The 15363-nt window shown below is 45.5% G+C and overlaps 1 protein-coding gene across 2 annotated transcripts in view; it reads right to left on the bottom strand.

Moving 5' to 3' along the window:
- The window catches only part of BCL7B (BAF chromatin remodeling complex subunit BCL7B), a 28889-nt gene extending 20041 nt beyond the window's left edge, over positions 1-8848 (bottom strand). The window contains exons 1-2 of one of the 2 annotated variants that reach the window (XM_068270066.1): positions 8676-8848; positions 3521-3596 (exon numbers count right to left, since the gene is read on the bottom strand). In XM_068270066.1, the coding sequence (XP_068126167.1) occupies positions 3521-3596; positions 8676-8767 (168 nt within the window). In that variant the 5' untranslated portion in view covers positions 8768-8848. Of the gene's footprint in view, positions 1-3520; positions 3597-8315; positions 8393-8675 lie in introns of those variants that run through there. The other variant, XM_068270067.1, reaches the window with a different exon arrangement.
- Between the last annotated feature and the right edge of the window lie 6515 nt (positions 8849-15363).

The raw sequence follows: 15363 nt of genomic DNA, 5'->3' as shown, positions 1-15363 counted from the left end.
TTATCGTTTCGCATGAAAACGGCCATGTTAACACTTAGCACTCTTTTGTGAATCAAGCCCTATATATTCTGCTGCTTGTCAGTTGCTGGTTGTCTGTCATTGCAAACACTTTGTGGAAGCATTCAGACCATAGTCAGATCCTAAGGCCAGAAACCCACTGGGAGCGCTTTGTAAGCGTGAGTGATTTGAAAAAGCTCTTGGTAATGCAATGCTATGGGGGATTTTTATAAAATCACATCACTCAAGTGGGATCACACCCATAGCATTACATTAGCTAGAGCTTTTCAAATCACAAAGCGCTCAGAAAAGCTCTCCTAGTGGGTTTCTAGCCTTACAGTGTGTTTGAACCAAGAGGACTTGGGAATTCACACTGAGTCAGATTACCTTGTACTGTTTATTTCTTAGACCAGTTCCAGGGTGTTGAGATCAAGGCCCTCACACCCAGACTAGGAATACTGTATATCTTCTGTGTATTCTCTAGCATAGTTCCAGGGTGTTGAGATCAAGGCCCTCACACCCAAGATTAGGGAACTGTATTGTCTTTGTGTTATATTCCAGACTAGTTCCAGGGTGTTGATGATCACGGAACTCACACCCAAGACTAGGGAATTGTATTATTATTTATGTTATACTCCAGACTAGTTCCAGGGTGTTGATGATCACGGAACTCACACCCAAGACTAGGGAATTGTATTATCATTTATGTTATGCTCCAGACTAGTTCCGGGGTGTTGTGACTACGGACCTCACACCTCAGACTAGTATTGCTATTACTGTGTTACGTTAGCCCAGTTCAGGGCAATTCCTTGCATATTAGCAGGAGGGCTTCCTGCACCCAGTCTCGGTCCCTCGCCCAGGGGTCCACAGGCTACAGGAATATCACCCACTGTCAGGGGTGAATTCCTCAGGAGTCTTAGGCTGCCAGCACCTCTGGTGGTCCCCACTCAGAGTTGTTACTGTTACACCAAACACTTACACTCTCTCAGGTGTCTAGAGGTTAGACATATTTGATTATTGACGATTCCGTAGATCCTCAATAATCGGGTATATCTGTATTCTTGGGGATACTGTGGATCGCCAAGGATCAGATTCTCTCGATCGTTACAGAGATAATATAATTACAGCGTCAGCACTTGCCACGGGAGGTGGCGGATGCCTAGCAGGGTAAGTAAATTGATACGGGGTGACCAGTGCAACTCGGGTGGGGTGGGGGGGGGGGGGTCGGGGGCTTCAGCGATGTGCGCCGGCCCCACGAGAAAGGACACCCCTAGACGCAGCGGCGGCAGGTGGTGGTGGATGTTCGGTGGGCTTGCGCATCTCTGGGGAGCGAGGCTGTGGTGCTAAAGGACAGCACCACAACGTAAAACCTCACTCCCCATCGCCCGGGATATGGAGGTACCGCTCAGGCTTTCGCCTCTTGCTTTCACCTGAGTAATGCTCCCAAACAATTGTCCATCGCATGAGTGAAACCGGCAATAAAAGTTTACTTTAGGGGACCAAGAAGGAAACCTCAAAGAAAAATCTAGTTAACATGATTGGGAGGATAGCACCCTCTCGAACTGCTAGGTTTCCAATAGGTTGTAGTAAACTACGGCCACACTATTCAGCCAATCAGAACACTTTGTGCTGTAAGAGGGTATTGTGATTGGAGTTTTTCTTCTGGGTGCTCTAAAGTAGACTAGCGTCGAGGGATCAGCAGGATGGCCAGGCAATGTGTATTATTTAAAAAAAAAAAAAAAAAATCAGCCTCCATGTTCCTCTCAATTCAAGTTCACTTTAAAACCGAGACTATAGGGCTGAATGATGAAGTAAGCCAGCCATACTTTTAGAGCCTTAAATGCCTCTTACAAGTGTTTATTTACCTCTTTGTGGATACCCCTTATATCGCTTCTGGCCAGCTTATTTGTAATCCTGGTGTATTGACAGAGCTACACTGTTATGTGTTACAAGGTAATAACTCTTCCCATGGCAACAAAAATACTTGGGTCCAGATAGAGCTATGATAGAGATATGAGGTAGGCAGCCTCTGTATCGGACAGTGCTGCAAAACCATTACAGTGGAAATCTAACGTATAGCACATCCTGAGGAATTTAGGGCCATGATTTGTTTTACCTCATGCCACTCTTCCTGTTCTCATACCCGCAGTTTCAGCTCCTATGGCAACATGGCCAGTTTGAGGGGCGGTGTCATAGGTATGCAAGTGTAGACCTCTATAAAAAATTAGGCATAATCCCTCTTCCTGTGTTCCTTTCGTCTTCCTCTTGGCTGATTGGTGCAGTAGTGGAGGCAATTTCCAAGCTATGGTTAGCACCAGGAAGCCACAGCCAATGTTTAACCAGCTAAATGGTATGCATGCGTGTGTGATGGCTAAACAGTAATGTTGCAAACTGCAGCACTAAAATGTTAGTTTTCAACAAAAATTATTATGATCATTTCTTATAAGCATTCCTAGAGTCATACTTAAAATATACCTGAGACAAAATAAAGACCAGCATTTATACTTACCTGGGGCTCCCTTCAGCCTCCTGTAGGCCATAGGCTCCCTGCAGTCAGCTCTGGTAAATTTCTCAGTCATGCTCCGCTGCAGATGCATGGTCCCAGCCACGGGCAATGCCCGAATGCACAGCAGTCTTTGCGAACTGTGTAGAACGCTCCAGGCCAATGGGAACGCGCACATGTAGAATGGAGCGTGACTGAGGATGATTGTGGAATTCACCAGAGCTGATTGTGGGACAACGGAGAAGCCTAAGAGGCCGGTGAGGGAGCCCACGGCCTACAGAGGGCTGGAGGAAGACCCAGGTAACTATAAATGCTGGTCTTTATATTTTTTCTCAGGTTTACTTCAGTTTTGATACTTTAGGTCTCTATTCATTCCTTCATTTTTATAAGGCTCTAGACATGACTAGGGATGGTCAATGAGGTGCAAATCATTTGATACAAAATTATGCAGATATTGCATGCAAATTTATTCAACTTGAAATTGGACCAACTGAATTTCACATTAGCAGAATTAAGCATCCTTAAAGGGGTTCTGTGGAGGGGGTTAAAAAGACAAGATCCGACACTTACCTGGGGCTTCTATCGGCCCCCTGTAGCTGTCATGTCCCGCACCGTTCTCTTCCAATCCTCTGTCCCCCCCCCCCCCCCCCATCAGTCCCTGTGTAATTCGTCATGTAATCCAACTGCGGCTGTGCAGCCATGGCCACGCGTGTGCTCGCTCCCGTACGCGTTATTAGGAGCTTATTGTGCAGTACAAGAAAACTTTGTACTGCGCCATAAGCTCCCGATGGCGCACGCGGGAGCGAGCATTATTTGAGGAACCGAAGATTGTAGGACGGTGTGGGACATTACAGCTGCAGGGGGGGCCGATAGAAGCCCCAGGTAAGTCTCAGATTTTGTCTTTTAATCCCCTCCACAGAACCCCTTTAAACAAAACAATACATGTTATACTGAAGCAAAAATTGCAATGATTTTGTTTACACATTCATTGCTTCCATTTGTAATATGTAATATACATACATCTCTTCCATCAATAACAGGCACCCACTTAAAAATCCGCAAAGAGGTGTCCCCAACTGTCACCCATTTCTTCTCCCTGCAGGGAATAAAATACAAATCATAAAGCGAAATGAAACCCAGCATTTCTACTTTTCTCTAATAGATTATTTACAGCATGTTATATACAACTAGCATTTTCTTTTACTAGAACTGCATTCAAAGGGTTAACACAAGCCTTAAGGCCCATACACACGTCGGATTTTTGCGAACGACCCGTCGTTTGAACGTTCCGTCATTCGCACGTCAAATCCGGCGTGTGTACAGACTATCGTTCGGGTGATAAGACTGCTGAAAACCAGTCTTATCACCCGAACGATAGTCTGTACACACGCCGGATTTGACGTGCGAACGACTGAACGTTCAAACGACGGGTCGTTCGCAAAAATCCGACGTGTGTATGGGCCTTTAGAAGCTTCCCTGCCAGCAGAGCTGGCCACTTCTGAACTTGTAGATAATGTTATCTTGTGTTTAATTGTATCAAATGAGGAATGTAAACAAAGCCTTCTCTGACACTGCCATATCTCCTAAAGACAGTGAGACAATCAGAAAGCATGTATGCTTAAGTTAGATGATGAATAAAGCAGTTATGAATAAAATGCAAAGTCAGCTCTCAGAGTAAAAAAAAAGTGTACCTTGGGAACTTGTAATATCTAAATGAATAATAATACTTATGCACAAAAGCAAATATGCTAACCGTATGGCATATAAAAAGTAGGAAAACATGTTTTTATTGAATATTATGTCAGGGTTTTATACCGCTTTAAGAGGGAACCATTTCTAGTGTTCTAAATAACAGCATGTGTGCAGTCCATTATGAATAAAATCAATAAATTGACCTGCACACCAACATTGATGCAATAATAAGTGTATTAAATATAGTATCAAATATAGTATCAAACAAATGACAAATGCACATAAAATACAATGATCACAATACAGACTGAGGCCCTTAACATCCAAAAGAAGACACTCTGTGTATATGGTATACCATAGCAGCTTATATAGTTAAAGTGAGTAATTTGCAGCAAGTACTGTAATAATGCAGTGTAGAGGAGACCATCACAGGACAAAGCTAGCCATGGTATTAACCACAACAGACACTATAGCATTATCGTAGTGGATCTCAATAGAGCAGGCTTTAGCATAGTGGAAGCAGGGGATGCCATAAAAGATGTAACAGAGCGTCAGAAAAAGTCCATTACCCTGACAGCGCTGTTTCGGATTTAATCCTTCGTCAGAGGGTTTAGGTTTGGTGGATTCCCACGGAGTGCAGCACTCCGTGGGAATCCACCAAACCTAAACCCTCTGACGAAGGATTAAATCCGAAACAGCGCTGTCAGGGTAATGGACTTTTTCTGACGCTCTGTTACATCTTTTATGGCATCCCCTGCTTCCACTATGCTAAAGCCTGCTCTATTGAGATCCACTACGATAATGCTATAGTGTCTGTTGTGGTTAATACCATGGCTAGCTTTGTCCTGTGATGGTCTCCTCTACACTGCATTATTACAGTACTTGCTGCAAATTACTCACTTTAACTATATAAGCTGCTATGGTATACCATATACACAGAGTGTCTTCTTTTGGATGTTAAGGGCCTCAGTCTGTATTGTGATCATTGTATTTTATGTGCATTTGTCATTTGTTTGATACTATATTTGATACTATATTTAATACACTTATTATTGCATCAATGTTGGTGTGCAGGTCAATTTATTGATTTTATTGGTTCTAAGGACGATGAGTCCTATTAACTGTACCTAGCACCCAGAGCTCATGTCTTTTTGCATATATCGGGTGTGCATACCTCATTTTTTATATATTGCAGTCCATTATGAAGCCTCAAGTGACTAGCCACAGTATCCGCAGTGCGATGGAAGTGTTCTGGGCGTCACAGGGTAACGCAAAGGCTGCCGTGCGTTTCCCTGCAATTCCCATAGGTGGACCGGAAGTCCCACATTAATTGTTTTGTTGTTGTTGTTTTTTTAAGTTGCTTCACAGCTAAAATGTGCAGTGCGGTGCATCTTTCCTAGCCAGTTACAGTGCGATCGTCCAGTGTGCAAGGACCCTCAATGTTAGTTTAAGGGTAATAAGTCAAGCGAGAAACACCCTTCTCTGGAACTATCAGGAGCTGTGGACCAAAAGCCACTTCCACATTCCAGTTAACTCTGCAATCTGATTTCTACTTGTAGTGTTGGGGACTCACAGATGGTAGGACGGACCTGCTTCACTTTGTACATGAACAGGTTACAAACCCTGGAAATAATAATGCTAACATGATTTAATTAGACCTTAAAGTAAACCTGTAACATTAATGGGAGAGAAATTAAGATACTTACGTCGGTAGTGGGATGCCTCTGGATCCTCCAGATGCTTCCCACGATCTTTTGATCATCGCTGGAAGTCAGAATCCTCTTGCTATTCGCAGCCCTGCTCCTGTCCATGAAAAAACATGGCCGCACTGCGCAGGACGCCTCATGCCTGCACAGTAGCACGGAGACCGCTCCGATGGGAAAAGCCAGGCCCAATCTGCTCTGTGCTACTGCGCAGGCATCCTGCGCAATGAAGTCATGCCTGTTCATGGACAGGATAGCAGCCATGCTCACTATTCGACAAACCCTTGACAGAGAGGTATAGGGAGTCCCAGCACTGGATCGGCGGAGGCGAGGGGGACTTTCTGGAGAGGTAAGCATGCGTTTGGAGCACTGTTTGCCCCTACAGGTACATAATATAGGTTTACACTTGTCTGCACGGAAAGTGTGCATTTTCCACTTGCAAAGTTTCTAAACTATGCGCGTTTACAGCACCTGTATTTTGCTACAGTAACTAATTGACTGTTTTGAAATGAATATTTTATTGAACTTCTACACAAGTTATTTACAGACAACAAAACATAACATAACTTACAAAGGTACTTATCCGTTAGCCAGGCGCATCCGGCAGGTGGCGACAAAACTCCACCAGAGTTACATCTTTCCCTACTATCCATGTCAGCCTGGAGGGGGAATAGTAGTTAGCGCCACCTGCCGGATGCGCCCGGCTAACGGATAAGTAGCCTTACAAACATCCTGTGCACTGAACAACAACTAAATGATTGTTAATGAGAAATTGTGCACAGTGTAAAATTATGCTGCAGGTTGTAACTTTTATCCTGCATGCAAAAAAATGCATTAGCTGTGAACAGGGCTATGGAGTCGAGGAGTTGGAGCAATTTTGGGTACCTGGAGTCGGAGGTTTCATAAACTGAGGAGTCGGATGATTTTTGTACCGACTGTGAATGAGTCTATTGCCTTATATTGATTGAAAGTTCTAATACAAATTCTCATGTGGGGAAAAAAAAAAACAAAAAATATAAAAATCAGAGTGGTACGAGAGAAGTCACATAGTAGGCGGGGTGAAAACGGGCCCTTGGCCACATAGCCGGCCTTTGATATGAGCGACCGGAGCGGTCGCTCAGGGCGCCGGCTTCTAAGGGGGCGCCTCTAGCTGGTTACCTATACTGAGGGCACCTACACCTGATTTCTTATACTGGAGGCACCTATAGCTGGCTACCTTTACTGAAAGCACCAACACCTGGCTACCTATACTGGAAGCACCTACGCCTGGCTACCTATGGGGGGGGGATGGAGACCTTCAACTGACTTCCTGTACTGTTGGCACCTATGTTTGGCAACCTATATTGAGGGCACCTACACATGAGATCCTATACTATGGCATCTATACCTGGCTACCTATCTATACTGAGTCTGAGGGCATTTTTTTTTGGGGGGGGGGGGGGGGGGAACAGTGCGGCTATAACGTGTGGTGCAAATTGTCTTTTTTTGTCATTGTAAACGGTGTGTGTGTGTGTGTGTGTGGGGGGGGGGGGGGGGCAGCTAACTGTCCCACTGATTGTTTTTATTAATATTCTGAAAAGGTTCTAGCCTTCATTTTTAAGTATATTTAAGATAATGCACTCTTTCCATCCATTTGTGGTTATTAATAGTATTTTTTCTGTTATACATATGTGACGTGTCACAGAGATCTGAGCATTTGGCGTGATGTGTAACAACGTCAAAAAAGTAAGTGTGTGTGTGTGTGTGTGTGCGCGCAAAGAGGATGTGGGGGGGGCACAAAAATCAGATTTCGCTCAGGGCGCTGTGAAACCTAAGGCCGGCCCTGCTTGGCCAGCGCTTGCACAAGTTTGTCAGGCGGACTGCTTGTCGACATGCTAAGGGGGATCGGAAGCCGCTGTACACATGAAAGAGCCCTGTCAAAGGCAGTCGTTATCAGCCACCTTGTGCACATCACCGGCACACAAGTGCGCTCAACTAGAAATTCCACTTTTAACTATTATGTGATAAAGAGGTTATCTAAAAACATTGAAATATCTAAGGAAGCACATATATGTTGCGATATTTGGGCAGCTCGACCAAGAGACAGAGCTCTCTTTAATTGAATCTGATCAGAGGGAGATCTGTTGGCTGCCCATACACTGCAGACCAATTCCTGTTCAATTTCAGCATTAAATCTTTTGGGAATCAGCTTTGTGGCGCTGTCACCATCATTAAACATTATAGGGGTATGGGGCCAGAGGCTGTGTCACGAGGCAGATTCCTGCAAGATTTCATGCTGAAGTTGATCGGTAATTGGCCTGCAGCCAACAGATATCGCTCTCTAATCAAAGAGAGAGATCTGTCTCTAGGTCGATTCTGGCTAGATGTAAAAACCATAGATTGCGTCACTAAACGTCACAGCACTATAGCCAGATTCCCACTTTAACTGCATCTCTCTCCGATCTCCACGGCAACCCTGCACCGGACTTCTTTTACAGGCTCAGCATTCTCTCATGCATCTGTTCAACCAATCACTGAATCCCTTTTTCCCGAGCAACCCTGCCAACCACATCACCTAGCTCTTCACACGCCCCTGTCCTATTGCGCTGAGGGACGATGACAGCTCAGAGGCAAATACCGCGCGTCTATTGGCTATTGACCACGTCACGCAGCAGCTTATCCAATCAGCACTTGCCTCTCTGTAACTTATATACCGGCGTGCCAGCCCCAATCTGTACAGGAGCAAATCTCTCCTTCAAGTAGTTTAGAGAAGTGTGTGTATCGTGAGTTCTCGTGCTCACCATCTGCGGACCTTCTCGATGGCCGCCATCACTTTTTTGATGTCATCTTTGGCCCGGCTGCGGGTCTCGGCTCTTACTGAGCGGCCTGACATTTTCCTCTCGGCACCCCAGCGTGACGCCTGGATGGGCGTGGCTGACAAGCATTCTGCCTGCAACGTAACATTTTGGCCAGTCCCCATGGGAGAGATGCTGGGCGGGAAGTCTCAGAAAGTTGCTCCTCCTGATAAGGAGAACTACGAGAGCATCTGCGCGCTGTATATGACAGCTTATCGCGAGAGCAGAGGACTCTCCTTTGCGAAGGCATTGGTGGATAGCTGCCCCCACGTGCTGCTGTCTCTTGGAGTGTCAGGCAGAAACCTGCGGGGAGAGGGAGGAGGTCATATTTATTGCTTTTTACACTCTTTATCCGTTGCCTGGCAGTCCTGTGGATGTATTTGGCAGCAGTAAGCATGCAGCTTATCCAATAAGAAACTTATGATCTGCATGGCTGTTCAGGATGTATGGCTAAAGGTACCCATAGACCTGACGATTATGGGCAGATTCGACAAAGACAAATGTATCTCTAATCGAATCTGATTAGCGATAAATTCGTTTTTGTTTTTTTTGTTGACTGCCCATATGCTACAGGCTGATTCCCGTTCGATTTCAGCATGAAATCAGCATGAGTCCGCACTGCCGCTGCCCCCAATGTATAACGCGCCTCCCCCATGTGTGCATTTATATGTTACCTGCCGTTTAGCAGCCTCCGCACAGTGTCTGTAATCCTCCAGGCATCTATACATACATGCATAGAGTCTGATGTCATACGCCAGAAGCGTGTACAGATAGCCGCCTGGAGGATTACGGACACCACGCGAAGACTGCTACAGGACAGGTAATGTATAAATGCACATCAGGGGGGGGGGGGGGTTGGGTACATTTATACATTGCGGTGTGGTTCTCGTCATCTCGTTGCTTGTTAGGGAATTCGACACCGCACACCCGACCAACCAACTTCGGCCCGACATTGTGCGGCATGCGCAATCGACCATGCAACTAATTTCCGTCCCGAAATTGGTCGCTTTGTCAGTCGAGCATGCACTTGGTGGCACCGATTTTCAAATTGGATGGTCAATCGGCCACCAAGTTGCCTGATGTATGGCCACCTTAAAGCCTCTTTTCCACGAACTGTTTGGTAAGTAGTGAAATGCCTCTCAAACTCTCACAACTGCTCACTGCTGCCTGGTAACTGCTTGCTGAGCACACAGTTTAACACTCCATGGAAAAGAGGCCTTAGAGCAAGGGTCCCCAAACATTTTCAGTCAAGGGCAGGGTCAGGTCAACATACTTTAGACTGCTGGGGGGCCAGAATATACGTGAAATGATGTGTAAAAACATAACATTGAGCCTAGGTATTGGTAGAGTATTATGCTTAGTACACACAATGCAATTTTCCATCAGAATGATAGTCAAATCGATTATTTCCGACAGGTCCGATCCGATTCCTGATCTTATTTCTGATGGATTTTGTATATAAATGATCAGGAATCAGATTGGACCTATTGGAAATAATCGATTTGAATGTCAATCTGATTGAAAATTGCATAGTGTGTACTAAGCGTTAGATGCAGTGGATCAACAGGACAGCCAGGCAGTTTGCATCATTTAAAAATAAATAAATGTCACCCACCAAAATAAAAAAATAAACATACCGGTACTTAAAGAGACACTGAAGCGAAAACAAATATATGATATAATGAATTGGTTGTGTACTATGAATAATTACTAGAAGAATAGCAGCAAAGAAAATATTCTCATATTTTTATTTTCAGGTATATAGTGTTTTTTCTAACATTGCATTATCCTATAATATGTGCAGATTACATAACACTCAGCATTCAAAATGAGTCTTTCAGAGCAGTCTGTGAAGTAATGAACTCTCCTCTAGCAGAGGAAAAGTAAACAGTTCAATTACAGTTGAGATAATAAAAGTCAGATAACAGCCCTCTCCACAACTAAGTTAGTCGGAGAGCTTAATAGCTTTTTTACATAGAGATAACAACTGGAGTTTCTCAAATCTTCCTGTACTGGAAACAATTAGACTGATGTATCTGATCTTAATGGTTTTTTTCTTAGCTGTACTACACATACAAATCATAATATCATCATTTTTTTCACTTCAGTGTCTCTTTAAGAAGGGGAAAAAAGTCTGGATCTTATATAGCAGGGGTCCCCAGGCTTTTTGGTTTCAAGGACTGGTTCCCAGTTCAAAATTTTCTGAAGGGGAGGGGGTTCCAGGGTAGGACTGGCTGTGTGGAAAGCCACATGGCCCCTCAAACCTCACACAAGGACATTTTCATTGGGGCGAAGAGGACTGGGAAGGCTGTAAGGCATGGGTGTCAAACTCAAGGCTCGTGGGCCGAATGCGGCCTTCTTTTGCAATTTTATGTGGCCCTCCAGAGCTTCAAATGTGCATAATTATAAGCAGTAAATGAATGACAGCACACTGCCTTCCCACCCAGAAGAGCACACCGGTGTTTCTGGTTGAAACTGTCAGTTTTTGGTGGGGTACAGCAACAACCCATGAGGCCCCCTCTTAGGATCCAACCCCCCTTGTGTGGCTGGTAACCCCCCTCCTCAGCTTACCAAAGAGACCACGGATGTAACTAGAAATCACTGGACCCCCCTACAAAACGTTGGATGCCCCCCCCGCCAAAAAAAGTATGGGTAGCCAGGTATAGGTGCCCCCAGTATATGTAGCCAGGCATAGGAACCCACAGTACAGTTAGCCAGGCATAGTTGTCTCAGTATAGGTTAGCCAGTTATAGGTGCCCTCAGTATAGGTTAGTTAGGTATAGGTGCTCCAGTATGGTTTAGCCAGGTCTATAGGTGCTCCAGTATAGGTTAGCCAGGTCTATAGGTGCTCCCAGTACAGGTTAGCCAGGGGTATAAATACCCCCAGTATAGGTTAGTCAGTTCTATAGGTGCCCCCCATAGGTTAGCTAGATGTATAAGTGTCCCCAGTATAGGTTAGTCAGGTGTGTAGGTAGCCCCGGAAGAGAGCTCTGCGCAGTGGGCTCAACTCTCCCCCCCCCCTTCAGGGCTCCCAGTTTCCCCCTTCATTAATGTTAGAAGTGGGAGGGGAACTTACCTCTTCCACATTCCAATAGAAGACGGAGCTCTGATTGTCTCCACCTTATATGTCTCCAGCCGCTGACAGGAAGTGGAGTCAGTGGCTGGAGACACAGAAGACGGAGACACGCAGAGCTCCGTCGCCACTTGGAATGCAGAAGAGGTAAGTTCCCTGCTTGCTGCTAACATTCCTGAATGGGGGCTCCAGGTGAGGGACTGGGGGGGGGGGAGTTTGGGCCCCCCCCTCTCTACCTCTGTGTTGGCCCGTGACTTAGACTAGGTTTCAGATTTTGGCTCCTTACGTGATTGAGTTTGACACCCCTGCTGCAAGGGACCCAGAGCCTTTCATCTTCTTAGGTAAGTATGCAACTTTTTTTTATGTGGCTATAGGCATACTTTTTTTTTTTAAAACACTTATTGGCACACTTGCAAATAATCATACAACACATTGAAACAAGGCTACAGGTATACTTTGTCCATTTCAATGTATGACAAAATGAAAACATCTTGTAAAGCTTTTATTTTTTCCTGGAAATAAAGTTGGTGAGAACAATATGAAAACCTATATGAAAACCTGCTTCCAGGATTTATTTTCATTTATCCCTCCCTTACAAAGCTGCATACGTATCCTATATAATGAAACCTGTGTCTCTGCGTCCTGTCCCTGTGTGTGTGTCTGTGCTTCCAGACTTGAGGTAGGGAACACAGTTGACTGTTTTCGTGCGCATTTTCTGCACAGAAAAACTGCACAGAAAAACTGAGCCCACATGTTAATCAATGGGCTAGTACACACTTAATATGTTGTTCGCGCGCAGAAAAAAACCCGACATTCTGCATCCTAATTCTGCACATTTTGTCAGTTTTCTCTATCAATTACATCAGCTGCTGTGAAAAAACGTGCGCGTTTTCCTGCATAGAAACACACTTGGTGTGCAGGAAAAGTATGCCGGAAACCGCGCACAGAAAACTGAAAGACAAGTGTGTTCCCTGCAGTTTGCTGTCTGTGAACCTCATTGCATTGTGGGGAATAACAGCTTTCTTTAGGGCCGGTTCACACGGACGGCAGGCGGCGTTGGGGTGGCCAGGAAGTCGCGTCGTCCTGTGACGACCCGTTCGGTGGCGGCGGTACAGAGATCGTCGCGATCGGCGTTTCTCGTCCCCGCAGGGGGACATATAGCCGCGCCGGCTAGCCGTCCCTGGACGTTGCATGCGGCTTCTAGGGACGGCCGAAACGATGCGTTAAATCGGGATCAGAACGCCGCGTTTATGCAATCGACGGTAACCGCGCAATGCTAAACGCTCCTATTCACTTGAATGGGAGAGTTTAGCCGATGGGTCCCGAACGCTTGACGGTAGACGCCGCCAAGCGTCCGTGTGAACCGGCCCTAAGTTGTTTCAACTTGTTTCACAACAAAAGTTGTAAAAGCATAAAGGACCGCTGTTGAGCATGTGTATGGGGCCTTATACTGTGATGGACATATGGCTATGCTAGGCATTAGCTTGTGAGAACCTCAGAGACAGCTAGTGATATGAATATATGACTATATATACTGTAAAACGCTGCAGTACATGTCAGCGCTATGTAAATATTAAAGGTACTTGCATATTATCCCATCTGGAAAGTTTGGCATCTTTTTGTCTAAGTTGTTTCATCCCCTAGCCAAATGTAACCATTTTTAGAAAGCTGAAGTCTTTCCTTTGAACTGGGTCTCGAGTCAATGCGATGCCCCATTCCCAAGTTAGGGGGGTTGGGGGGATAGGTGTCCCCCTGCACTTTGCTGCAGAGAGCATAGTGGAATTGAGTCTCCTGCCCATGCCAGTAAGACAGAGGGGATGAGGGTGCATAGCTGTGCTGCTCCTTCATCTGTAATGAGAGACCTAGGGCACATGACATACGTTTTGAAGTCAGTTTTATGCTGCGAAGAAAGAAGACAACCTACTGGGAGTGCTGCTTATCATCATGAGGGGTTCATCCTGTACTTCTGTAATTGCACTTTCTGCAGCCAAGTTCAGGGCACACCCCTCCTTCAAAACCCCATAACTTGGGAACTGAGCATTATACTGACTCGGGACCTCATGCAACAGAAAGCCAGGACTTTCGTCTTTCCAAAAATGGTCAGATTTTCCTGGGGGAGCAAACAGAACTTTAACAAAAAGCTGCCAAACTTTCCAGATGGGATAATACGCAAGTACCAGATTAAATAACCCCAAACAACATGACCACAGATGCGTCCCACCCGCCCCTCCACCGCTGTCTGCAGTATTTGCACACAGGGAGATGTTGCTTGCTTGGCGGTTGGAAAAAAGTATTTTGCTATTGTTCAAACAGCTGATAAGGAGTCAATCCAACTGTTGTATCAGTTATTAGCTGTTTGAACAATAGCAAAAGACTTTTTTAGTTGTGAAAACGTAAAAGACAGCTGTTGAGTGTGTGTGTGTGTGTGTGTGTGTGTGTGTGTGTGTGTGTGTGTGTGGCTTAAGACCAATTTAGGAGAAAATCCAATTAGTTTATGTATGTTTTTGGGATGTGGGAGGAGTTGTAGGAGCAAACCCATGCAGACACAAAGAACATACAAACGCTGCAGATAGAGTAGTATACCTTGCCTCCTAAACCAGCTGCACACAAAGGGTTGAGGGTTTAAAAGTATGGGGGGGGGGTTATGCAGAGGATATGCTCTATTTACTGAAAGTAAATAGAGTAGATTAGGGATGTCCAAACTTTAGACCAAGAGCCATCATTCTTGAAATTGCTAGGCTCCAAACTAGTGTAAACACATTTGCTGATTGTACCTAGGTACACTATACCCATTATACAGGTAGCCCCCTGTTAACGAAAGAGATAGGGACTGTATCTGTTTTTAAAGTGTACTCAAGGCGAAACCTGCAACAAAAAACAGACACCTAGGTAGAGTGGAGCCTCTGGATCCTGCAGAGGCTTCCCACATCCTCCTGGCCCTCATGGTTGCTATGTGCAGACCCCCAAAAGACTGTTCTCTCCATGCAGGAGCACGGCCATACTGCACCTGCGAAGTAAGCCAGAGCCACTAATGCACAAGCAGCTCATGTTACTGCACGGGCATGGCCATACTTGTGCGGGTGCAGTACAGCCACACATATGCATGAAGGGGAGCACAATCGTGATCATCAGGAGGGTCGCAGGAAGCGATGGTGGAGGCGACACAGAAAGCCTCTGCAGGTTCAGAGGCTTCTCTCTATCTAGATAAGTGTTAGTTGCCAAGGTTTACTTTAAGCTGAATTTGTTTGTAAGGCAGAACACTCCGCCCGCTTATGCCTCCAGTGTTCCTCTCTGTGCCACCAGTGCCCTCCTCCTGTCACCTTGTGCTTTCACTTTGAGTCCCATATGGGCCTCATCCTCTCCTCCTGGGCATTTGTGCCCCCTTAATGCCTCCTCTCTATCTGGGCCTCCTCTCTCTGGTTCCTCTGTGCCATCTGCTCTCCCTCACCAGTTTTGACTTTGCTCTAACTCCTCCTTCAGGACTCCTGTGGCCAGGTCATATAGGACTACAAATAATTGGCCACCAGGGTACACCCAATACAAAAATAATTCTGCAAATGT

This window comes from Hyperolius riggenbachi, chromosome 2 (assembly GCF_040937935.1).
Source record: "Hyperolius riggenbachi isolate aHypRig1 chromosome 2, aHypRig1.pri, whole genome shotgun sequence".
Taxonomy (NCBI): domain Eukaryota; kingdom Metazoa; phylum Chordata; class Amphibia; order Anura; family Hyperoliidae; genus Hyperolius; species Hyperolius riggenbachi.
The sequence above is the reverse complement of the archived record's forward strand: the minus strand, read 5'-3'. Positions and strand labels throughout refer to the sequence as shown.